The sequence below is a fragment of the Pelmatolapia mariae genome, linkage group LG1 (assembly GCF_036321145.2).
Source record: "Pelmatolapia mariae isolate MD_Pm_ZW linkage group LG1, Pm_UMD_F_2, whole genome shotgun sequence".
NCBI lineage: Eukaryota > Metazoa > Chordata > Actinopteri > Cichliformes > Cichlidae > Pelmatolapia > Pelmatolapia mariae.
Window position 1 is genome coordinate 9746855 of NC_086227.1, and position 27580 is coordinate 9774434.

The window sequence follows — 27580 nt, forward strand, 5'->3', positions numbered from 1 at the left end:
AGTCTGATCGCCACTGAGATCTTCTTTATATACATCTCCGCAGCCCACTCGCTTCTTCCTTTGGGCATCCCTCCACACAGAGCTCCTCTCCCCTCCTACATTCTCAGTGATGACACATTTCCGCAGCTTCCATACCAGTGCACCGGAATAATCTCCCAGAAACTGTTGGCATGGGAACCGGACAGTGATGTTTGGGAGGGAAGAGGCAGAACAGTGAAAAAGCAGCACGTTGGTATGGACTGTGAAAATGACAAAAATGGTAAAAAGCCGCTTTAGGAAGCTATGTGAGCTGGTAATTAGCACGCACAGTGTTAAATATAGGTATGTAAAACAAATTCATTACACAGTAGAGTTTATGGAGTTTTTACACTTAGCATTTAGGTGTGATGGTATGTGATAGACACACACATTAACCACAGGCTGTACATAAAAGGTAGTGACATTACCAACTGATTTGTGGTTGGCTTTTTTGGAGCCAGAAGTGACCACATTTAGACAAGATGATGGATTTGAAAATTATTAGTTTAATACAAGTAAGCCTTGTAGGCAGGGTACATCCATAGGCTGTGTGCACAGACGCCTGCTAATTCATGCACAGATACCACACTAATAAGAAACCTGCACCTCAGACTTATTGGACAGTGAAATTACCACACAGCAAGGAAATACACGATAACCACAGCTGAAAGGTCCACTTGTGCGAACATGATGCAGAGTTAAAGCTTTAATAAAAATGTAGCAATTTATCTTCTTCTTCTGTTCCATTTAGGGGTTGCCACGGTTGCCATACTTTGTTCACTATATCCTTCCTCTGCATATGTACAAAACATCTTGGACTTTCCTCTCTTTAAAAAATATATATATAACTAAATAAATCACTATCTGCACAGGTGTGCAGGTGTTCAGTTATAGAGACCAAACTTGTTTTACGTTCCAGGGTCTGAACATGATGTAAAGTTTGGCATTTTAACATAGGAATCAGAGCGGTTGACTCTCTTTTCAAGGCAGCCTCAAGTGGGCATTTCAGGAACTGCAATTTTTTGGTACCTGATGACTGTCTACAAAGCTAATTTATATTTTAACCAACTATAAATCCTAAAGAATAAAATTTAAAAAAAAACTACAAAGACCTAAGACCTAACTGACACATTTGATTAATATAGTTTAAAATACATGTGGCATACTGTAGTTAGCTGTCGCTTCACAGCAAGGAGGTCCCAAGTTTGAGTCTGCAATCTGGCCAGGGCCTTTCTGTGTGGAGTTTTTATGTTCTCCTGGTATTTCCGTGGGAGCTCCAGCTTCCTCCCACAGTCCAAACACATGCAATTAGTGGGGTTAGGTTAACTAGTGAGCCTTAATTGCCCCTAGGTGTAAATGTGAATGTGAATGGTTGTCTGTATTGTTGCTTTAAGCCCTGCATCAGATTGGCAAACTGTTCAGGGTTTAATCCGCCTCTCGCCCTTTGGTGGCTAGGATAGGTTCCTGCCTCCCTACAACCCTGATAAGAATAAGTGGAAGAGAATGGCTAGTTGGCTAAAATACACAATTCAAAATGCCAGTTACAAAAACTACTGGTGGCTACCAGTGCTACTCCTCAGCTTCCTACTAGATACACCTATGGCTATAAATGTGAAAATCCTAGGTGATTTTCAGAAACACGACATCCAGGTCACTGAGATTCAAACTCACCCAAGATTTTTAGTAGATACACCTATGATATCAATTTGAAAATCCTACATCATCTTCTTCTCGATTTATCATATTCACAAACTTGCGTGTCCACGTTGCCTGCCCAGCGGGATGACAACAATGCCCTATCAGCCTTTTATGGCTGAGGGGTAAAAAAGGTGACTGAACACAGGACGTCTAGACAAACGACTGGATGAAGTTAGTTGAAAAGCATTTTTATTGACGTCTGCAACGACAGTACATCTTAACAACATTTAGATTACTCCAAACAAAGTAAGTAAAATGTGAGACCACTACTGCCATACTGGATAAAGTCAAAAATCACAAAAGAATGTCAAAGAAATGTCAGATTAGACTTTTTTTTCTGCTTCACTTCATCTGTACATGGGGTACAACATTTCAGCGAATCCAAGACTGAGAAAAAAATAAAATAAAACAGCTGTAAAGATGGAGATAAATGTTGATGTGACCCACTTACTGTCATAGAAAAAACAAGCCACCCACTCATTTATCGTGGAATAAAATACATTTTTGGAATTTCAAGTGTGCTGTGAGAATGACACGGAAACTCAATCATGAATGTAAACAAAACACATTTTTAATATTCTAACCATCACAAACTCTCCCTCTATGCTCTTCATGTTTATACACGCAATGTACAGTTGGGTTAAATGACACAAGCAGCACCTTCGCTAACCCATCAACAGTAGAGGAAGTTTAAAAAAAATGGATGTTTTTGAATAAGCATGTGGTACTTTTCAACAGAAAGGTGTGCGTTTGCAGACGACAACAATGATGGAATTAAGGAAGTTTTTAACATCACAGTAGAAATGGTTGAAAAAATAAACTTTTCATAAGTCTTGATAACTCACTAAGTGCTTTCAAAACAGTAAGCGCCTCCAGTTTTTATTAAGCAGCTTGAAGCTAGTCCACAAACTCACAGGAGGTCTGAAACAACAGACACATCCAAATCTTTTAAATCTTCTCCCGTGGGGTTCATTTTTTGATTACGCTTTGCAGACAGATGGTTAGTTTTTTTTTTGTTGTTGTTGTTGGTTTTAGTTTTAACATTAGTGTCCCATTCATTAAAGCTGTTCACTTAGTAAAGAGCAACGCTTTAATCAATATTGTTTGCACAACTGTTTGGATTGAATGCTTTTAATGTGGCCAGATACTGCCTCACATCATCTATGAGCTAGCAAATATCAGAGGGAGACAAAACTGAGATGTTTGCCCAGAAACTGTCACGTTCATCTGCTCGGGTCCGTGATGATGATGATGGTAGTCGGACGAGTCGTTAATCCCTCTGTCTTGGCCTCCACCGATCCGTCTACCCCTGCTTCTGCTTCTTGAGGTAACGAGCGCGCTGGGACACACCCATCCCCATCACGTAGCTGTTGAGGATCTTGGCTGGGAGCAGAGCTGTAGTCACCCAACCCTACAGAGGGAAATTACATGGTCAGCTGGTGGCATTTACAAATAACAGATTAGCATTCATTATTAATTTCCAACCCACAGGAGCAACAAATGTGGCGAGCACGTTTGCGCGCAGGAAAATTCCGGCAATTGTGCCGTTTTAATGCCTGTGCCCTTTTCAAATTATGCTTGAACTACACGCCTTTTAGTACAAGTCCCTGCAATAACTATGTATTTTGCATAAAGATCATAAAACCATTTCAGCATTATGCAAATCTTTTCTCACTGATGTCATCAAACGCTACACAGACAATCCCATGGTTCCTTTATAGCCAGTTGTAAAATTCTGTCTCTCTCCCCTTTGACTCTATGGGTAAATTAATCTAATATGCATGCCATACATCATATACTAACAGGCAGCTCAAATTAAACTAATACAATCGTTTCTGCTTTAGCCAAAAAGTCTGTTACCTTACCTTTAAAGACAACAGTATCACACTGATTTCAATTATGATTACAGTAAACTTATTTTACAATCAAGGAACAGTTTAAGTAATAGAGCATTTCAGAGACTTAGAAACACATCCAGATAATTACTAGTAATTTCCTTTTTTTCCTTTTAATTTTTCATGCTTTATTTATTTTAAAGCTGAAATTCATTTCTTATCTAAATTGACATATTATTAAAACCGAGGGGGTTGCAATCGTGGAAAGCCAGTGTGACTTTTTGTGTCAGCTTTAGGACAAAGAAAATCACACTACGGCCATCTGTGTGTGCCAGTGAGCAGCGTGTACTGGACCTCCTCCACTGTGTGACAAAGACAAAGCCTCAACTTGTGTGAGGAGGATGAATGAGTTGCAGAGAGACCGATCTGGCAAATACGTTGGGTGAAAACGACTGCGTTGATGTCGCTTTTAAGCGGGCATACATAACAGCTCAGTCACCGCCGCTGCCACAAAATGTCATGCTTCAGACGACCCGCTTACATTCTGATCCCGAGGGAAGGATTCACACTTCGCAGTAGTAGGGATGGGAATCATTCAGTAACTTCCAAGTAGAGCAGGGCGATATGACCAAAAATATTTATCACGATATACATTTGAAAATTTGCGATAACGATATAACTGACGATATAATTGACACTAGACAAAACACTTTACAACTCTACAACTTTATTAGTGCAAAAAAACCCATCAATGTATTTTCACTTAAACAAGCAGCTGTTTTTATGTGCATTAAAGTTAAATAAAAATTTTACAGTGCAAATGCAAATTCCTTGCTGACAGTTTAACCAAAAGGCATTTCCAGTGGAAATTGGTTATGCTCAGGATATGTCGGCCATGTATAATATCCACAAAACTTAAAAAGAGGTTATACACACACAATACGGTAATATTATGTTGAAGCACAGTGCGTATCACTCCGCAGAGGCTCCTGACTACGATAGTCGTAATGCTCCGACAATCCATCAAGCGGTGCGGGTTTGTAGCTTAGCAAAGTCGTACTAAAACATTTGACAGATTTTCGAGCGCTGTGTACCACATAAAATCGTTTCGAGGTCAGTAAACACAACCAGAATTCATACATAAGGCACACGGGATTATAAGGGGCACTGTCGATTTTCAGAAAAATCAAAGGATTGATTTTAAGTGTGCCGTATTTTCCAAAAAACAGAGTAATAACGACGGCCTGCTAGCATGCTCTACCAAAAATAGTGCTTTGTTGTGTATCTGACGGAGGAAAGCCAAACCAGTTCCACACCACTGAAGTTGCAGCATTTTTACAAACCAATTCTGGTTCATCCGTTTCATTCAACGATCCGCTTTCGCCCTTCTCATTCTCCGTTACCGCCATGCTTTTTCCGCCATGTGCGTATGAAAACATAGGCACTGCGCATGCGCGTTTTACCCATATTCTATCGTGATATTTCATTTTCTTATCGTTGCCCATCATTATACCGGTGTTACCGTGAACGGTATGATATGGCCCAGCCCTACTTCCAAGTGCTTATTATTACGATACATTGCCTTTGATTAACATGTTGATGCACTGCTGCAAGACAATCACCCTGGTGACGTCACTGTAAGTAGGATTACACGAGTCTGTCCAAACTTCTGACTGGGACTGCATTTACTGTATTATGCACTGCTTTGTTATGTCAGTATCTCTAATAGTTTTCAGTTTCAGCTTTTCCTTGCTGCCCAGTCCAACTTTTGTTCACTCTCCTTCATGTACTAGTTAAGTGAAGAGTCACACAGTCATAACACGGGTAAGTCTAACTGATTGGGTTGGATGTATTATTAAAAACATTGTTATTTGGCACCAGCGTATCAATAACTGTACTACAAGAGGAAGAAATATGATATACTGTAATACTGACAAGCCCTGGTAACTTCAGTTACAGTTTCTGGAATGTGGGCTCTTCTCTCTCGATTGTAGCCGGAGACCTGGCTCACCAAGAGTGATGACACTCGATGTGAAAGTTGGGCGAGCCGATACAATTTAAGTTCAAGGCTCATGGTGAAATAACAACTGCAAACCTGCAAATGGTCAGAACAGGGCTACCAAGAGGGAGCTGTAATGAGACAACATTGAAGCGAGTATAACTCAGGTACAGGCTTTGATTCTGCACACGCAAACCTTTTCACTGCACCTTATACAGGGGCTGGAGGCAGAAAAGAGTTGTGCTGACTTTATCTTATCCACAAAAAAGAAAAAAAAAGAAAAATCTTCCCCAAGAATAATGAAAGCTTACTTATGCTGATTAGAATGTATTGACCACCTGTATGCTCCTAATAGACCCTATTCTTATTTATATGCACATCAATAAACAAGATCATTGATATTCATGTCACACAGTTCACCGGTGTACAGCACAGCATGAAGGAACTGTAAAGAGAAAATGACTGCTGCTCTCAGTGACCTCTGCTAAAAACGAAGACGCCTCCGAAAAAAAAAGAAAAGCAAAACTATGTTTGTGTTTCCATCTCATTTCTGATGCTCATTTCTCTGCAGAGTAATTGCAGTGTTAGGATGCAGACAATACTGAAAAGATAGCCGAGCATCCCACTCCATTATTTCAGAGGATGTTTACCTTTTGACAGATGCTTTAGCAACTGTTGACACAACATTAATTCAGTGAATGGAGATGAGCCTGTAGGAGGCTATTTTGTATAAAGTGAAACTGCCGCCTGATGGGGTTTCAGTCCTGTTGCCATCACATACCTTGACTACCTGCAGTACGATTCTCGCTTGTTATCGTGAGTGTTACGCTGCAGCAGATCCATTACTACTACAGAGAAACCAGTTGTGTTAAAATAGCATTGCTTTTATGTGCTCCAGCTGTGCTCCCCTATCTTTTACTGTCATTAAGACTACCATTTGCCGAGTAAGAACTGGCCTGTCGAGTCATTTTAAGTTCCAACTAACTGAAGCACTTTCAGCGGAGCTCGAGTCACTGTCAGCAGCAGGTTTATTGTACACACAAATGTCAAAGCAGCTATAGCATGCCAATATTGTTAGTCATGGTTAGTTACTGCCAGCCGTTAAAAGCTAATCCATCTGCAGATACAGTGAGGATTTTGTACTGTGCAAATGAAATGTATTTGATTTTGTTGTTAAATTGGTTACACAAATCTTGGCTCCTACGCCAACTAAAGGTGTTTTCAAAACACATTATACTCCCAAAATATTCGCTCATCTGCCTTCACCCATATATGACCTTGACTGACATCCCATTCCTAGTCTATATGGTTTAATATGATGTGGGCCAACCTATCACAGCTTTAAAAGCTTCAAATTGTCTGGGAAGGCTTTCCACAAGGTTTAAGGAGTGTTTATGGGAATTTTTGGCCATTCTTCCAGACGCATATTTGTGAGGTCTCACACTGATTGGACGAGAAGGCCTGGCTCACAGTCTCCGCTCTAATTCATCCCAAAGGTTTTATATCAGGTTGAAGTCAGGACTCTGTGCAGGACAGTCAAATTCTTCCACACTAAACTCTCTCATTCCCACACCATAATCCCCTCTCCACCAAACTTTACACTTGGCACAATGCAGGCAGACAAGTACCGTTCTCCTAGCAACCGCCAAACCCAGACTCATCCATCGCATTGCCAGACAGAGAAGCATGATATGTCACATGATACGTCAAAGTCAAACTTGTCCTAGATTTTTTAGTAGATGAATCTATGAAATCAATTTGAAAATCCTACAACACCTTGTTAATGTCTGCGCAAACTTTGGTGTCCACGCTGCAAAAAGATGATACCAAGCTGAATAAATGATGCTCCAATTTACACATGAGAACCTACCATTATGGCATGAGGCAGGTAGCCATTGGTCTGGGTCTGTAGCCCCACAGTGTTGAGCTGAGATGCAACATAGCGCTCTGGGCTGGGCTTGTCCAGTGTAGCCCGTCGGATTTTACTCAGCTTAGTCGCAACAAAAAATGGCAAAACACTCTGGAAGAAGAGAAAAAATGAGATTATAAGTTACAATATGTCAAATTGTGTAACTCTAATGTATCAATACAGTATTCAGAAACATGTTTTTTTTAGGCCTGAAGTCCTATGAAATTTGCATTAATAACTACAGTTATGTCTATATTAAATATGTGGGTCTTTAGCAGTGGTATAAACTTTACCTGAATGATGATCCCCTTACTCTTGTACTCAGCCTGCAGTCCTTGTGAAAAGTAGTCCACAAATGCCTACATGAAATAAATGTAGGTCATTAAATCACAAAGCTCTAGAAAGGTGGCAAAAAGGTGATACTGAAAAGATCCTTTAAACTGTCAAAATTTACTAAAAACATATTAAAAATGAAATCGATGAGTGACCGTATCAATGGTACCAGCAGACGAAATTATCAGCAAACTGGATGACAAACTCAAGATGTTGCAAAGGCTAATTTTAGCTGCTTATTTAAAAACAGCAGCCAGGACGGGACTCAGGATTAAGACAGCAGTAAATTAGCCAGGAAAACTGTGAACAGCAGGCTGTATTTAAGGTAACAAATGCACATGAGACCGTGATAAAACATTATGATGCCACATGTTCCTATAAACATTTAATTGGTACACTACCTCAGGACCCGAGTTACTCACCGGCTCATTTATTTTGAATAAAAACAGCAAAATTTAAAAAAAAAAAAAAAAAAAACCTCACTTCATCCCTTCTTCTAAATAAATATTGGACAAACTTCTATCACCATCGTCAATAAATTATCAGTACGCTGGTCAATTAGAATAATTCATAAGATGAGATGGATTCCTCTTCAGTACATGGTAAGCTGAGTCCAACTTCAGTTAACACTTTATGAAAAGGTCATAAACCATGTAGTGCAATTACCTTGGAGGCAGAATAGACAGTAAGAAGAGGAACAGGGTACATGCCGCTGGCAGACGAGATGTTGAGGATGGCTCCCTTCTTCCTAGAAACAGCAAGACAAGCCAGTGCTTTTTTTAAAGAAGCAAATTACGAGTGAAAAGAAAGATGTGCAACAAACACTTCAATCCCCAGGTAACAAAAGAATACGGTAGTATGTGTACTTGCATGCTGAGCCAAAACTGCTCTTGCTGTACATCAAAGTGGAACTGGTAGATACAGATAGGATCAAAGATTTCATCAAGATACCTAAATGTTTACAATGTGGGGAATAGTTCAGCTGTAGCCTGCGGTGCTTGCATACATTTCATTTAACAAAAAAAAAAAAAAGATCGATGAAGGAATCATCTTTCTATTATAACGTCTGGCAGTTTGCGTGACCTATCCCTTGTGGAATTATTCAGCCACATTAGTCAACAACAGCCTACGATCAAGCATGCGGCCCACCGGCTTATAACAGCACGACACATTAGCATACACCAAGTGTGCCAGGACTCATTTGAAAACAGAAAACAAACCAATATGCCTCAACACAGCGCCACATTTATTAGGATACATCTATCATGACTTCTATTTCCAAAGAGCAAAAGAGGAAATCCAAGTTGTCATATACTTCTGTGAACTGATCTTTTTCCTGGAGCTGAATGACTATATGACACACAGAAGGGGAAATCATTTGATCGCCTGCTGAATTTTTAGCTATGGTCACTTCCAAAGAAATCAAAACTCTCTTTTAATGGTAGTTTCATTTTGAAATTAAAAAAAAAAAAAAAAACACATTACATAAAAATTATGAATTGTTCTGCATGTCACTGAGTGAAAAGTATTTGATCACCAAGCCAAACACAATGTTGTAATTGATGGATTTTGATCCATTCCTCATTACATAAACTGTCTAAATCCTTTGGCTTTTTAGCTACTGGTATGTTCACTTTAGGAGACAGAAAATATGTTCAAGGTTTAAACTGAGGCATTTTCCTGCTTCATGAAAATTATCAGCTCGTTCTAAAATGAATGCAGCACATCTCAAAAAAGTTGAGCTCGGGCTATGTTTACCATTATTAGACATCCCCTCGTATTTTAACATAATGTAAACATCTGGAAACAGAGGAGATCATCTGCTGGACCTTTAGAGAAGAATGTTGTCCCACTCTCATCTAACACTGGATTCCAGCTGCTCAACAGTCCCGAGTCTTCTTTGTCACATTTTGGTTTTCATGATTCCAAATTTTTTGTTATGGTGAAAGTCGTGGACTGCAGACAAACCATCACAGCACCTGAACTCGTCTACTATGAGGCCATGATGCTGTTATGGATGCAAGAGGTGATTTGACTTTGTCTTGATGAAATATACCAGCATTGTCTGGATGGAAGCAAATGTGTATATATCGTTCAGCTTCGATGGTGAAAGCTGCTAATTCGATAGGCACTAATGCACACCCGCACCATCAGAGAGAAAGGCTTTTGAACTGAGCACTGATGACATGCCGGATGGTCCCTCTCTTCCTAGATCCAGAGGATACAGCTTCCATGATTTCAAAACAGAACTTTGGTTCGTTTGACTGAAGTGTTTTCCACTTTGCCTCTGTCCATGTTAAATAAGCTTTGGCCCAGAGAAGAGAGAAGTGTTTCTGGATCATGTTCATATCTGGCTTCTTGATAGAGCTTTAACCTGCATTTGTGGATGGCACGGTGACCTGTGCTCACACATTGATTTCTGGAAGTGTTCCTGAGCCCATGCAGGGATTTCCATGACAGAATCATGTCTGTTTTTATTCCAGTGATGCCCGAGGGCCCGAAGATCACGGGAATCCAATATTAATTTTCAGCCTTGTACCTTGCACAGATATTTCTCCAGCTTCTCAGAATCTTTTGATGTTATGTGGTACAGATGATGAGATATTCAAAGTCTGTACAATTTTACACTGGGGAACATTATTCTTATTCCTCTGTCCAGCTTCACTTCAGAGAAACTCTGCGTAATATGCTCTGTTTTTTTTTAAATATACAATCAATCATGTTACTGACCTGTTGCCTGTTAACCCCATCAATTCCTCTAGCTGTTTCTTTACAGTGTCACTTACTTTTTCAGTATTTTGCTGCCCCACCACAACTTTTGTGAGGTCTGTTGGCATCAAAAGCCTGTTTTTGTTTCAATATTACACTTTCTTTGCTTAAACATTCAAATATTTTCTATGTTCTATTGTGAACAGTAAGTAACAGAAGTAAATATATGAATTCACTGGTGCTAAAATTTCCAAAAATTTCTTAAGAGGTCTTGGGCTTTTCATGTTAAGTTCCTGTTTTACTGCAGCTGGTAGCTTCTCTTTACCAAGATAAAAAATACTGGCGGCTATGGTATCAATTTCAAAATCCTACTATGCCTTTTTTTTTTTTACATGTTATCACATTCACAAGACCTCCGACCTCTAACTTTCATGTCAAAGTCAGGTTTGAATTCATCAAAGTGTTTTAGTAGACACACCCATGGTGTCTATTTGAATTGTCTATTTTCAAGTTATCACATTCACAAACTTGGTTTTCCACATCTCCCTGGAGGGTGACTGCAATACCCCATCAGCCTCTTACAGCTGAGACGTATAAAGAAAAGAAAAGGTTTACTTGACTACACCCACTGGACTGTCCAAAACACAGTAAAACACAAAAATAAAAGGAGCTCAGTGCAGATATGAGAAAGAGGATCACAGAGTTACAAAAGTTAGGACCTTCTCTTGAAAAACTGAAAAGTCCAAGATCATGAGTTCAATCAGTTCTACACATACAAGTCAGTAGGAAGTGACACCTCTTTGCTAAGTGTTGAAGAACTTAAGCCGTCACACTCAGCTAAGACAAAATTAGGTGAGATGGTCAGACGTAACTCAGAGACAGGCACTGACTCGGTGGTTTCTGGAATCTGCTGGAACAGCATTGTGTTTTAAATCACTATGGACTAAGAGGCTAGAGTCTAACTACAGGTTGCAGCTGACCACACAGACAAGAAAACGCCTGCTGGAGGAACATTTAATGGTCCAATGAGACTAAAAAATTGAGCTGTTTTGCCACAATTATAAAAATATGTTTTGGAGCAATGCTGAGGTACTCAAGCTAAAGAAAACAGCATAAACTGTCAAGCATTGTGGTCGGGGTAGAAAGTTGCAGTGCAGCTGTTTTGCTGCTAGTTGAACTGGTACATTTAACAGAGTGGATGCAATAATGAAGGAAACAGACTACCTCAGAATTTTTTAGCATTACCTCAAACCATTAGGACACTCAAATGGGTGTTTTAGGACTATAACTTTAACAAAAAAATCTTTTCTTCCATGCACCAATGTGTATGTTACATGATCTCACAGCCCCAGAGAAAGAACAATTCACTTATCGAAAAACCTAATATTGCCATGTCATTTGACGACACGTTTGACCCACTGCGTAGTCGAATAATAATAAAGTTCGGGTAAATCTCAACATCTTTTCACATAATTCCAGCATTCTGCCACATTTCTTCTGTCTGTGATTGTATACAAATGACCTTGACTGGGATTTGCTTCAATATCTTCTTTTGCTGCCAGGAAGAAGTTTCCCAAGAATCCTGAATCTTACAGATCTAATATTTTAAATATCCATTCACCACTACCACAGAAATCCCAGTTTAATCTTTCACTGACCACACTGCTGGTTGGCAAACACAGCGCCCTGTTACACAATCCCACCGTACCGGCCTCCCACGTATCTCGCAGCGGGTTCACCCCATCTCTCAATTAACTTCCAAAACAGGTGCATATCAATGATCAGGATTCACTGCGTTGAACCTTTTATAGATTCGCAGACAACGGTGATGTATAAACACAACTTACCTCTCCACCATTTGTGGTAAAACAAGACGTGTCATCTGGAAACAGAAAACAATGATAATGGGAAAAAAAGGCAGAGAGAAAAGGTTAGAAGTGGGTGATGCAGAATAAAAGCATGAGACAGACAAAAACGGCTATTGTTTGTGGGTTGTACGTGGAGGAGTTCATCCACATTCGTAAATGTGTGTGTGCGTGTGGGTGGGTGTTGTGTGAAGAGCTGGTCGGAGAGACAAGAGAAAAGAAATGATAATGATAGCAGAGGGAGCCGTTTTAAAGAAATATTGAACAATATAAATTAAGTGTTAAGAGAGAGGGTCGAATGTAGCTGTTGCTCTGGGAACTGCTGAACATGGAGAACTGGGACAGAAATGACTTCTTATGGTATATGTCACTGTGTTGTGCCAGTGTGTGTGTGTATGTGTGGAGGTCTTCGGTGGTCTGTGGGACTTCCTGACTGTGGATCTATCTTACCAACCATCCTAACCACCTGAATCCACCTTGACGGCTTTAATTACTCATTCCACAGTGAGCGCACCACGGGGAAACGGATGACAAACATTTATGCATCACGAGTCCACAGCGTGCAGTTTGGGACTGAGCCAGACATTTAAGATGAGCGGTCTACAGCAGGCATTCACGCTGACTATCAAAAAGCACCCTGAAATTCTGTAAACATGCCTGAATGCTATTTTTCATTTGTTTGAACACATGTGCCTTTAAGTAAAAACTGGAGGAGAAAAAATATCTGAGCTTTGTCCCAAGAAGCTGTATTGATCCACACAAATTCAATGCTCTAATTACCGCTAAAGGTGGCTTTACTAAGTATTAGCTTGCAGGTGGAAATACCTGCAGTGCAATCATGAATTTCTTTAGTAGATTTAATTTGTTTTCACACTGACATTTTAAGGTTTTTTTTCTCTCTCTGATAACCTGTTAAGGAAGAAAAAACGTAATTACTTGAATAGGAACACTCACCTGGCACACTGATGTTATGTTAATGTTGACCAGGGTGTCAATGAACTGAAACACGAAGAACAAGTGGATTAGTACAGATGGTTACATTTTGCACTGGTGCACGTACTTGTAAGTAGAATTGTAAACATTATTGACAAATGAGGTTTGTTTTGTCATTTTTAAGCCTTTTTAAGTAAAAAAGAAAAAGTCTCTGTGTGTGCGTTTACATCTAGTGTAACTGACTCGCCTCTGTCAGCTCATCAGACACATTCACACAATCCAACAATCGTGTTGCTTTTGGGTCAGATCCAGCAATCTTTTGAAACAAGCCAAGTTTCTTTCAGAAGGGCCGTGTAGTTTCCAAACGGGCCCTCCACTCGCTTGGCACAGTGTTAACACTAGCAAACTTTTCCTGACAGATGACACACTTGGGCTGAAGGCTGTTGATATCCCTGATCTGAATAAATCCAAAAGATAGCTAGCTTACGTGATATTTTCTAGTAAAAGGTTTTTATTTATTTAAATTGGACCTCTTTTTATAGGTGTAAGGTTACCTGTTAGCTAACTGTTTTGTTTTGTTTTCCTTCCCATCTGTCAATCACGGCCTTTGATGCATCATGCTATAAGAAATGTGACCATTAATGGAACTGCATACCTGGGATCCCTCTCATTTTTTGTTAGGCTATAGAATTTGCCTGAGTGGCTAAGATAGCAGGGATGTAATCGATTCGTTTTACAAAAAGCACTGCATGGCTGACACAAAATCCCAAGTTGTGCAGCAAATCACTTAGGAGCCACTGCTGTAAATGATAACACGATAGGGTGGAATCGTAAAAAATGTATTCTGTAACAGTAAAAGGACTATTCACATGGAAGAAATACCACGCGCATTCTTCTACAAATTCTTTTACACCTGCTTTCAGCTAGAAATTCCTGAGCAACAGCCATTATTGACTTTATGACTTACAAAGCTTAAAGACTTCATGAATAACAAATTTCCTTTCTTCTACTTAACACTTTTAAGAGGCAGAATACTGCTCTGAGTGTAAAACTGTCCCACCTATACCGATCTCCATTTAAGGAGAGTGAGACTGACGGAAACTGGACTGCTGTCTAATGCAGGTGAAGCGACCTAATCTACTTAACTTTAAATAGTAATACAAAATTTAGATTTTCTTCAACGCTACAGCAGTTTACAGAAATGGAGCAGAGGGTCGATATATGCTGTGGAATATGCAGTTGCTGGAGAACACTTAAAGGGCAAACATTCATGTATTTTCATACTAACTATAATTTGAATGTGAAATACAATAATCAGAAAACTTGGAACTTACAGTGTCGAGATTGGGGACGCTGAGGAAGAACTCAGGGTAAGGGTAGGACATCCCAACATTGTTCACTGTTAACAAGAGATAAAATGTCAGACTTGCCAAATTATTCAAAGAGATTAAGTATTTTATGAATGCAGGATTGAGTCTGTTATTCCTCATTTCAGTCTTCAGGGGGCAGTAAAAGGCTTATAAATTAACCCTTCTGAATACATGAAAAACAGTGGATTTTACAGCACTCCTTGTTTGTCAGCTGTGGTTGAGATTAGATTTGACATATCATGTGACAGGCTGATTAACACTCATGAAAAGCAAACCGGCCTCAGCACCTCCTGCAGTCTTACCCAGTACTCCAATCTCCAGTCCTGTGAGTCCTTCTTCAATCTTAGAGTAGATGTCAACAGCACTGAAGTCTGCTTGAATTGTTTTTGTCTCCACACCACATTTACTGGCTGAGGACAGAAGTATGCATTTTAATTTAGTATATCTGAGTCACAATGAAAGATACCAGAAAACAATACTCACAAATAGCATTCAGGAATGGCAAAAATGACTATTAAATAGTCATTTAGAAAGGGAAGGAAGGGGAACAAAGTATTAAACCCTAAATTAATCATCAATGAGGTTATCCCTCCCTTAAGAGGACGCTTTCATTTAACTGGACATAGTCACTTTCAGCTCCAGTAAAAGATTTTACTGCCTCATAACCAAAAGCATAAGAGTCCAGCAAAGGGCTACTCAGTAAGATATCACTTGTGCTAAAACACTAAATTCAGTGCAGTATAATTTATTCTTTTGTTACTGAGCCCTAGTGTATTATTATGCAAGCTGTAAGATTTCAGATTCGGGACAAATGAGGCTCTAAAAGTCGCGGTCATACACATGAACTAAATTAGTCTGGTGCCTCTGGAACACAGGTAGGATTTAATTTGACTCTAAAGATGTTTTCACACATAAACTGTAGATAATTTCAGCTGAATCAGTGTGAGATATTGTCCTTAGCTGCTTTTTTGTTTACTTCAAATCATTCTGACTAGCAGGATGCAGACTCACTGGCTACAATACACTGAACTACTTCCTGCAGCGATTCTCACACTGACACAAATCACCAAGGCACACAGACATTGCACCAATCAGGGTGACCGATGCATTAAGGAGAGGAATATTTATATTTAACCATGTCCAAAATTTTACAGGGGTGAAACAATTTTGAAATAATGTAACCATGTGCATATCTCACCAATAGCCTTGGCTACATCATCCAGCTTCTCCTGAGAGCGGCTGATCAGCACAATGGCAAATCCTTTACGGGCGAGCTGCAAATACAAAAATGAAATATGTCAACAAAGTAAAACACCTGCTCACTGCACTTACATCCATACTGGTGATCAACATTTAACTGGTTCTTTGATCGGCTTTTACATTTTGGCACTGGGCTATCCTGCAATATTATGACGATATCAAAGTTATTACTTTGAATTAATACCAAATTAATATTGTAAACTGAAAATGCAACTAAACTGAAAATGCAACCTTGTGAACCAAATGCAGATGAAAAAGCTTTGAAAAAGCAAAGTTTGTAGATTTTATTTTTGTTTTTGTCATTTGGTTTCTAAAAATGGAAACTTAAGTAAATACATTTAATGGAAAATATAAGAGATTCTTATTGAAAATGATTCTATATCACGTCTCTGAGGTGAGGTAGTATCTCAAAAACTCATAAACTTGATGCAAAACAGACAATAAGTGTTTGGACTCCACTGATTCACTTTGAACCAGACTTCAAATCAAGAACACTGCTCTTGTTCACAGCAGTGGTCTGCCAGCAAATATCCCTACAAGACCCAGTGTGTGCCTTAACACTAAACAACAATGGCGTGGATGGCAGGGTCACAAGAGGAAAGTCACTGCACTCCAAAAACCAACGCTGCTGCCCAGAGCCAGTTTGCTAAAGATCACACTAGCAAGCCAGAAGGCTGTTTGAACAGAGCTCTGTGGGCAGCTAAGAGCAAAGAAAAACTTAATTGTGTATACGAGAGGCGTTTGGTTTAGAGGAAGGGAAAATCGCTGCATTCGAGCGTCAGGACCTTATCCCATCTCTGAAACATCATGGATTAGGCCTGTTTTGCTGCATGTGGGCCACGACAGCTTGCCGTCATTAATGGAACAATGAATTTTTAAATACAGCAGCAAATTCGAAAGTGCAATTCAAGGACATCCGTGAATGGAATCTCAAGAGAAACTGGGTCACACAGTGCATCAAGACAAAGATGTTCTGAAAACTAGTCATTCTACAAAAAAAAAAAGAAAAAACAAACAAGGGGATTAAATATGTTTTGAATGGCCAAGGTCTCACCCTCATCAAAAGATATTGTGGAATGGCCTGAAGCGAGCGCTTCATGTGAGGATACCTGTCCTCGAGTTCAAAATGTTTTGAACATTTAACTCAACTCACTCATCCAAAGTGATGTGAAGGACTGATCAGCAGTTACTCTAAACCAGGGACATCAGACTCATATTACACCGTGGGCCACATACAACCCACCTTGATCTTAAGTGGCCTGTTAGTCTAATGAAGTTTAACTACTCATTGTAAAAAAAAACAAAAAACACTTCTATAGTAGATACTGAAAAAAAGGAACTTTTCTGTAATCTACTTGTTTTATTTATTACTGAATTACTCTGGTGTAATATGACTAAGGATGGAGGAGGTCTTTATCAGAAGGAAAAGCTGTAGAACTTGAAAATACAGAATCCTAAAGTTTCTTTCTTCCCATTTTCCAAAGCCATATAGTCGATCAGATTGGAGTCTTTGCCAGGCCGATTCTGGCCCCCCAGCCTGGTGTTTCACACCCCTGCTCTCAACATTTAGTTGCAGTTATTGCTGTGCAAGATGGTCACACCAGTTACAGATCAATCTTTGCAACTCACATGTGTCATATTGGGTCATTTTCCTAAATAAATAAATTTCAGTGACCATGCTTTTGTCTCATTTGTTTGGCTCTCCATGTGTTACTTTCTGTATAAATATTAAAAGGAAAAAAAAAATCCAAAAGATTTTTTTTGAACTGTACTCACCATCAGGTGTTACATGTTTATAGATCTACTATTACAGGCACATACTATTTTCAAGTACAAGTTCATAACTCAACACCTCTGGGAGACTCTTACCTCTTCTGCATATGCTTTCCCAATCCCATCTGTGGCTCCTGTCACAACTACAAACAGAGAGAGACTTAATTAGCAAGGAAACTATATTACCATTACTGGCACCTTAATAAGATCCTTTGTACACATGTAAAAATATACAGCCTTTCCGTTATGCTCAATTGCACTGGATAAACATGAAAAACATATTGAAAATATATCACAGACTGACCCATTACGACTTAATCACATTAATCTCTACGGGCCGTAGCTTTGACTTCTGTTATAACAGAGCATTGCAAGCAAAACACACTTAAACAGACCAAAGAAGACATGTGCTATGTAGCCAAATATATGGGCATATGAATGTAACTGATCTCATCCCAGGGCCAAGTAATGAGCTTAATCCACTTCTCTAACAACCTCCAAAGTTGAGGGAGATTTCGGAACTTAGATCCTGGGATTTGCTCCAATTCCACCACAAGAGCATCGGTGCAGGGCGGTCAACCAACTGATGCTCACACTCAGCTTTTGTGTTCATCCCAGGGATGCTGGAGGCTAAGAGCAGGTCAGTCAAGTTGGCTTAAAACAAAAAAAAAAAAAAAAAGAAAAGAACTATTTCTTAATGAGCCTAGATATATCTAAGGGGTCAACGTCAAGCTTAGGTAGGAAGGGACTTTCCTCAAACTGTTGCCAGACATGTATAGCCACGCTATTAAACAGCACCTTACAGCAAGGTCGCTTATTGTAGCAGTAATGTTTCATTTATTGGTACTAAGGAGCTGAAATTATAACACTATGTAAAAAAGGAATTTACACATTTTTCAGAATTGAACTCTCGTCCAAAAGTACTAGAGGACTGTCCTGTTGTGAAGGATCCCAGTGAGTGACCACTTCACAATCAGAGATACTTTAGATGCACACTGTCAGTTTGAGGACCTGAAGCCATTCTGCCTCTTCCACTTTAGACTTGTTTTGTCTTTGTTTGTCAAAACGTAGAAGCAAAAAAACATACTGCAGAAAATCTGAGCGGTGCTAGCCACCACAGATGAACAGCTAAAGAGTGCCACCTACAGGAACTTTATCAGCACAGAGATCTACTTCGAAGCATGACACAATACTTAACTGACAAGTGATGTCAAGAAATTGCTGTGTAGAAAGGCTAATTACGACCCAGCGCAAAAAGCTTGAGCACAATAAAAGGAATTTACTTTTAAAGCAAAAGAGTTAAATGAGGGTGTAGACAGATGCAGTGAAGGACACGGTTGACAGGGAGCAGCTGAGGTGACTAAGGAGGACAAAAAGAGAGTGAGGGAGGGTGAGGGGAAAGAGGTCCTCTCTGTCATCAGTGGCAGTCGAGCGAGCAGATGCCCTGGAACTGCCTGGCACAAACAGCAGCGGCAGCAGGATCCTATTTTTAGCAATTCCCATCTTTCAGAAGGAACCATTCATCACACCTCTGGCTAAATATAACAAAAAAGCGGATGGGGAGTTGCGTGGTGAGTCGAAATGTTACAATATGTCCCTGAATAACCTGCCAGGCCCTACTTAGAGAGGAATACTTGCCTCATCTTTGTGTAAAATATCGTTCTTGTGTTTTCAGAAACTGTCCATTATATTTTATATTCTTATTTTTTTTGTCATTTAGTCCCTTCTTACTTTTTTTTTTTTTTGCATTAGACTTCTGAAAGTAAAGTGCACTTAAGATGGGAATGCTGCTGTGTGGGTTAGGTCAAACCACATCAGTGTGGTTGGGTGCACTGAGCAGTTCAGCCTCTAGGGTCTGCTACTAGGGCTTTTAGGACGCTTAGGCTCATTAAATACTACATGCAAGGTGCACCGACGTAAGTGCAGTCTGTTCAGAACGAACTTCACTACCTGGGACCATTCATAGTCAACAAAAGATATGCATGGTACCATCAAAAAGCAATAGTCAACAAAGGTTTGTGGTAAAGAAAATGTTTTAAACTAAAGAATGAGTCATGTTCTGTTCCTCGTTGCAATTCCAGTACTCAAACTACTCTCACTATTCACAAGAATGCACACTGATGATTTAGCTTACGAGTTAAAGATTAAAAAAGGGGGGTTGGGCATTTTAAGCTTAAGTACTGCTCCACTGGGAACTGTCTGACTGTTCCTCCAGTGTGTTCCACCAGTGTTAATTTTGATGGCAAATTTTGATTTAGTTTTAGTCACAGTCTTTTGACTAAAACATCATTTAGTTTTAGACATAATTTAGGCATCTAAGTTCTTTCAGTTTTGGTTATTTAAATATCATATCAAGTGTAAAAGTTTGGTATGTTTTTACTGGTTGCTCCACACGGTTTACAAAGCGTTTTATTTCCCTTGACATCAAATGCAAAATATGTCCACTCTTCTCCTTCTCCCAGAAGCATAGGACCTAGCTGAACCCACCCCCTGTTTGTTGGGGGCAGATCAAATGTGGGCATCTAACTCGCCGCACAACTAATTTCTTCTCACTGGATCACTTCCAAACTTTTTCGGCCAACTTAATTAGTTCCAAGTCTCATCTCTCTAGAATATTTTCATCCTGTTTTCATTTGTTGATGAAAGTGTCAATAGACTTCATCAGAGTCTTTGTCCTCGTGCATTAGTTTTTATTTAGTTATTGACTTGTTTTTGTCAGACAAAAGATAAAGGTCGTTGACAAAAACTGAGACAAAAATTATAGGTCAACAAAACTAACCATCTTCCACCCAACTGCACTTTCAACAGTCCACAGTTAAGAGGGAGCTGAGGTGCATAATCCCCTTTTGTATATTTTTCACATCTGGCAATCCTGGTTACAACACCTGTTAGTAACCATGCACTGCATAAAAATGGATGTATGTAGCTAATGTTACAGCATAATGGTGCCCACTGGTTTTGAACACTACATGTTAAAGTCTCAATTTAAAATATTTCAGCCCCATAGCATGGGAATCTATTTAGTTCGGCTTGCCTTTAAAACAGCTGTAAGTGGCCATCAGAAAAACTGTGGAGTTTGGACCTGTATTTTTTGCTCAAACTGATATCATCATGTTGGTATAGTTCCTGGATCAATAAAACTAATGTTGGTCCAGGTTCAAGACTGCAAGTGACCAATTACATTGTAGTAAAGTTATAGTGTTGCAACATGGACGCACCTTACCTATAGCCCTGTAACCCTAACCACGATCACATCCCAACCCCCAATCCTAACCGGCCCCTTTTTTTGGATTTTTTCCTGAGTGGACATCAGCAGGCGTTTTCCCACGTTGCAAAGCTATGACATCATAACAGCGTGACTGGTCTGATGCAATGTTGATCCTGGATGAATAGTTGATTGATTAAAATGTTGCTCCAAGAACAACGCATAACACAGGGATATCCGACCTGATTTTTCGATCATGTTGGACTGATGGTCCAACAGGTCATGGTGGTCTGGAAGATATTCTATGGTCTTTACTGCCTCCTTCTGGTGGTACAGGTGGCACAAAGTAAAATAAACAGTGCAGAAATAATTTAAATATTTTCAACTTTAATGTCCCCAGTATGTATACTCTCACTCTAAGGACATCTTATATGTTGGACAACATCATGGAATGCACCAATGCAAGAATCTGTGATACACACATTTAGTGTAATTGCTTTTTAAAAGCAAGACATCAGTTAATTTTTTGAAATTCTCTCCATATATTACCTTTATTACAATGTCCTAATAATAAGCTATGCTCAGTGTACCTTAAGATTTAAGAAGAGTCGCCGACATCACCCTGTGAGACACAAGTTACAGATTTTGGATTTTCTATTTACCGTTTTACCAGAAGCAAGGACCATTGAAATTCAACCCATTTTCAAAACAGGATGAATTCTTGATTTTAACACAGCGACTTACGCACAATGGCTGCAGCAATTTTCAATTTGTACATGTTCAAATGCTCTCTGGGCTCTTTCTGGAATGTCTAATTCAAATACCACCTTAAAAGAGTTTATTTTAAGCAAATGTTTTTGCTATTTTAACACTACTCTTTATTTGTTCTTGTGCTCATCCATCTATCTGCCCTTTGCTGTGCCCATTTTCCTCTTTGTGTGATTGTCTTGAGTGCAGATGATGCCGGGATGCCAAGCATCCTCTAGGGCTGCAGCAGAGCCAAACAGAAGGGAGGAGTGGAGGAGCAAAAGAGAAGAGAAAATGACAAACATGAGCACAGGGGATCCTGAGGGCAACTAAAAATAGCACAGGGAAAAGGAGAGGAGAGTGCAGGGGGAGTCTGGAGGCACAATGATGAGGAAAACGTAGGCTGGGTTATTTTTAGTTGTTTTAAGAATGAAGTGATTTGCAGTCAGAACAGGGAAAAAAAGGAAAAACATTTTACAGCTGAGTGCATGTTCCCTTCACTCAAATAAAACAAGATCTATTTTAGGAACTGCCGTCTCTGGCAAATCTAGGTTAGACTGGCTAGGTGTTCCAATGATAGTGCTACTATGTGAACAACATTGGGGTGCAGGATTTGATGACACTTTACAAGGTATCAGGACAATAACTGTTTGTTGTTGTTGTTGTTTTAACAAAACTGTTTTTACAGAAATGTTAAACAAAATGAGAATTTTACCAACCACTCTTATTTTAACGCCTCAATTTCAGCATTTTGAAAGTCAACCATCTTGTGCTGAAATTGGGACAAGAGGATAAAAAGTTATCAGATAGAAAGCAGGGTTAAAATGACGCATGAACCCATGGACTCGACTGTCCAGGATGCTGCTAGAGGTGAAACAGCAATCAAATGACTGCCTATGGGCAAGCACTTGGCAACAATGGGAAGGAAAAACTCCCTTTTAAAAAGAAGAAACCTCCAGCAGAGCCAGGTTCAGGGAGGGACGACCATCTGCCGCAACCAGTTGGGGTTATGGGAGAGAGACAAGACAATAAACACTGCCAAAGTGAGGCAAAGATAATTAACTATTGATTAAATGTGGAGTAGTGACCCCTTATTGTCATGATTTCCCCATGTTTTTATGGCTATTTCCAGCAGGGTAACACACCATAATGCAAAACAAAAGTCTAAATGTTTTTCATACAGCTGAGAATTAGTTGAGCAGACTTCAGGAACCTCCCCAGTTGCTTGATGAATCCAGCAGAATACCTTTGGGTATTCTGCTGGATTCATCAAGCAAGACAGGTGGCTTGTAGTGCAAATGTGCAAGTTGCAAATCTGCACAAATTGTGAATTGAATCGCACTGATGTGGAGCAGAATCTGATGCCGGCAGATCGGAGTGAGGTAAACCTATAAGCAATTTGCCAATCACCATTAAGCAACAAAAATAGAAGAATGTGCTATTAAAGTAAAGCGTGGTAAAGTGTGTGCTGTACTGTGAAATCAGACGGCACTGTATAAAAGACTGCAGCCATCAAAAGTTTAGGGTGAAAACAAAAAATTGTATCCAGTATTGGTATGTCACACGTGCCACAACTATGTCATTTGAAGCAATGTTTGAGAAATAGCTTCTTTTTTTTTCTTGAAATGTCTGATCCTTATCTCGCTCCAGTGTTATGTTCCTAATAAAATGCTCAGCAAGTGTCACACAATGCATTAAGGCAGCTGTATTTTTTATAAGTCATTGTCTCAGATAAAATATGATTTGAATGTGTAATACCATCACAGCTTCCCTTTTCTCTCTCCCTCACAGTCTCCTGCTCTCTCTCACACACCAGTGAAATGCGGGCACCGCTGAACCAGAATCACGAGGATCCTGCGTCTCATGTAAAGCTAACTTATGAATGGCTGTAGTCCCGTTATATAATCAGGCCATCCTCTCAATCAAGTCCACTTCAGTGAGACAAAGTTTGTGAATGAAAGTAGTAGCCGAGGCTAACGGGCTCCCTTTGCCTCATTGCATATTCTGAATCATTTTGCATCTGGAATCCAAAAATATCCTCCCTCCCCTTCTGCGTTTCCATTTTTAGCCATGCACAAAAAAAAAAGATCAAAGGCGTCGCCGGTTCACATCCCCCGAACATTTGGCTCCTCTCTAACACACTGATGTGACTGGAGCTGCAAAGGCTGAGAAAGATGTAGAGTCCTCTGATTTTAGCGTTGAATCTTGAATTGTTGGAAATGTTAAAGCAGTCAGAACGTGTCCAAGACAAAAAGAGAAATATACAATATAAATATGCAATCAAAAGATTGTGGAATCAGCAAATAGAGATTGGAAAGGCATTGATAATACTTCTATGATGCCATATAAGCATTTTAATTTCAGGTTTGGATTTTCATTGACTATGTAGTATTTTTACTGACAGTAGGGATGGGTATCGTTTAGGTTTTATCCGATACCAGTACCAAACCGGTACTTTTGAAACGGTGCCGGTGCTTAAACGGTGCTCGAACTGGTGCTTAAAGAATGAAGAACACACACTTTGTCCAAAAACCTCTCATGCTTAGCTGTTTTTTGTAAAAAGATAACAATGTTAGCCTTTTCTGCAGCTATAGGGGATTTATGGTATCACTCTTGGCTGGAAGCAGTGCTTAAACAATGGGGGAAAAAAAACACCAACTTTGTCCAAAAACCTCTCATGTTTAACTGTTTCCCACTTTTTCTTTGGTCATTTTAGCCTTTTTGGCCAGGGTGAAGGGAGTACCTGCCATCAAACAAGAAGACAGCCGCATGTAACTACGACAGTGTTTGCTAGTTCACCTTACGTGCATTAATTTAATAACGTGGTTAGCCTACTCAACGTAAATTACACACGAACAACATTAAGCTACTCACGCAGAGAAGAACGGCTGCTACTGCCATCATCATCCGTCATCATTTCTGCTACACTGGCAGGGCTAGGGGCCAGGACTCTACTCTTCGGGTTTTTGGGGGATGTTGCTAACTCCGCGTCCGATAACAGGCACCACACCCGCAGTAGATGTGCTCGGTGTGAGGTCTCACAGCAAGCTATCAAATACGGCGCATTTCTCGGCTTTTAAAAAACGCTATGTGTTGCCAGGTGTTTCATCAGATTCGAAGTGTTACCTCCTTTGCACAGTATCACCTTAAAGCACTTGTTGCAGGCTGCTGAGTTTGCATCTTTTGCTGTGAAGTACAGCCAGACTTTTGACCGCTTCGCCTTGGGCATTTTTAATCTGTAGCTCTGCTCTAAAAGAACGTACGTCCCTGGGCCCGCCTACTACGCTTGCAATGGTAAAATGATTGGCTAGAATCCAAAGTGTATGACATCTCAGGGAAAAAAAGCACCGAAATGTGCGCTGCTTTTCGGTCTGGTTACTAACGTTTATGTCAGATGGCACCGGATACCGGTACCCATCCCTAACTGACAGGCCCTACAGGTCCTGGGCTCTTCTGGGGTGCCTAAATGAATCATTATGTAAAAAACTTCTAAGACTTGTGAGCTACCAACTCTGATGTTGGTGTGAACTTTGTACACCAGACTTGCCAACACCGAAGCAATCCCGGCAGGCCAGTCTGTTCAAATTTCAAGGTTCAATCAGTAAGCAGGTAGGACAGATGGACAGCATTCAATCTAATTTGATAATCCCCTCAAGCCATAATCCAGTGATAAGACTTGCAACTGTTTTACAAGTGGTGACAAAAGGGCTGATCATTCCTTCGACATTATGTATTTCTTTAAAAAAAAAAAAAGGCATCAAAGGCTTTTCTGCTGCTTTACTAAAGAAGTCTTAGTGTGTAACAAGTATATGCTGAAGCAATATGGGATGACTGGATACGTCACAATCACCCCACCAGAGTGAAACATTAAACAGAGCAGCCACAGCTGTGACACACCGCAACAACCCCAGCATGAGTCGTTCCCAGTGGTTTCAAGAACAGGAGAGTTCATTAGAGAGCACCGTGTGTGCTTGTAGTCCACTGTACATTCTGTATTATGTTAGGTGCACCATTACACCCCTGTGCAATCCAGTTTACCCTAAGAAACAAATAAACTACAAAGACACTAGGTGTGATTAAAAATGTTAAACTATTGCATCTATAAAATGCAAAAACCTGCACCTGCTTTGAATTTGGATTGTATCCTACAGTGAAGGGCACCAGCTACATTTTATTAAAAGGCCAAAGTTGCATGGCACCAAATCTGGTGAGAAAAATGTTCATTTTTCATGGACATCAGGCAATGGTACGTGCCATACTTTAGGTCATTTGTGCTGAATATTCTCCCTAAGACGCCAAAGGATGTTGCGAGAGAAAAAAAAGACAAAAAAAAGTGGTCAGACTCTCAGACTAACAAACAAAGACCTGACTCGGGATAGTGGCACTGGCAAATATAAATTGCTTTTTATAGGGACAGTAGCAGGGTTTTTACATAGGACCTCATCTAATACAAGCCATGTGTTCTGCCTCAGTGGAGTTACTCTCACTGTTCATCGGTCTGTTAGCTGTAGCTGGTGATCTGATAATCTCAGTCAAATAAAATTTGTTACCACATGTGAGACCTTAAAGAAATTCAACCCTGGAACTAGAGATACACAGAATCCATATATGGATCAGATATCATTTCAATCCAAAATCAAAAAGATGGACCAGGTATCATGACATCAGACCAATCAATAAAATGTGTGTGTGGGGGGGGTATTTTTTCGTCTTTCCTCTTTGATTTCAAAAGATGGTCAAGTAAGCTGACACGTAAGCTGTAATAATGATGACAATACATTCCCTGCAATGTTACCAACTAATGTGTCAAACAGTACTCAGTTATAAAATAATTTATTATGGAAGTGACTTATAATACTACAGAATAACACTGTAACAAAGTTAAACAGAAAAAAGATTAAAGTTCTACTGTTTAATTCTGTTTACATATCAGAAACAAAAAACTATAATTTTGCACATTTCAATTATAGATAGATAGATATAGTGGGGGGGTTATGTTCAGACAAAGAATAGCTACTTAATACAACCGACAGGACAACAGGACAGAGCCCTTTATATCGTACCATTACTACTTGAATAAATAAAACTGGCTGGTAGTCTCCCCAATTAGTTTCTCACCTGCCCACTTTCCTAGTTTGGCGGGTGACAGGAGCCGTCCGTTGCCCAGCACCCACACCCTGAACCCGGACAGCAGTCGGTACACGGTGCACAGGGACAACCAGGCCGCGGTCAGAGCACCGAGCCAGAACAGCGGTGCCTCCACGACCCGAAACACGGCTTCTCCGCTGAACGACATAGCTGCACTACACACTTCTGTGTCTGAACTGCGTATCTATACTAGTGCCTGAATTTATTGTATCTATATTAACGTGATGACAAAGTGCTCAAAGTGCACATACATGCGTCAGCCAGAATCCCTCCTCTGTTGGACACTTCCGCATCAGTGTTTGACTGCCTGTGATTGGCCCGTTCTCTTCTTCTTCTTTTAATGCTTTTAAAACCCCCATCGCAACAAATCTACTCGTTACTACCACCTACTGTTCCAGCACAGGCTGGACCCAAAACGACCGTCATGCGGCTAGAATGTTTTGCAACGATTAAAATATACGCGTTAAATTCTTCTATATCACATCTTAACGTCCTACCTGTTATATTGGCGTAAAGTAACAACTTTAATTTTAAAAAAAAAGTATCACATTTCAAAAGGGACCGGTTTCACTCTATAAAGCATTGCGGTTTAAGGATTTACTAACTTGGTAACATCATATCAGTTTCTACTTTTACGTCCCTCTAATGTTTATAATCTTTTTTTACGTTTCATCCCTTAATATTGTAAGCGTTATAGTGCCCTAACTGTACCTCTCATTTGCCCTTAGTGTGCTTTGCCTTCTTTGGTTAAAAATACTGAATTTTTTTTTCTTCTCAC

At 39.8% G+C, this 27580-nt stretch overlaps 1 protein-coding gene across 1 annotated transcript; it reads right to left on the bottom strand.

The window, feature by feature from the left end:
- Positions 1-1883: 1883 nt before the first annotated feature.
- On the bottom strand, positions 1884-27113 carry hsd17b12b (hydroxysteroid (17-beta) dehydrogenase 12b). Its single transcript, XM_063471204.1, has 11 exons — positions 26773-27113; positions 17799-17845; positions 15868-15943; positions 14972-15079; positions 14634-14698; positions 13321-13365; positions 12349-12383; positions 8459-8540; positions 7753-7818; positions 7421-7570; positions 1884-3127 (listed from the first exon to the last, which is right to left on the bottom strand). Exons 1-11 carry the CDS (start codon positions 26948-26950, stop codon positions 3020-3022), a joined length of 960 nt encoding a protein of 319 aa, XP_063327274.1. The 5' UTR covers positions 26951-27113; the 3' UTR covers positions 1884-3019.
- Between the last annotated feature and the right edge of the window lie 467 nt (positions 27114-27580).

Coding starts and splice junctions, on each gene's coding strand:
- hsd17b12b (XM_063471204.1), bottom strand. CDS start 26,950: ATGTCGTTCAGCGGAGAAGCCGTGTTTCGGGTCGTGGAGGCACCGCTG. Junction 15,080..15,867: donor TGATGTAGCCAAGGCTATTG/GTGAGATATGCA, acceptor TTCTGTCCTCAG/CCAGTAAATGTGGTGTGGAG. Junction 14,699..14,971: donor ACTGGAGATTGGAGTACTGG/GTAAGACTGCAG, acceptor TCTTGTTAACAG/TGAACAATGTTGGGATGTCC.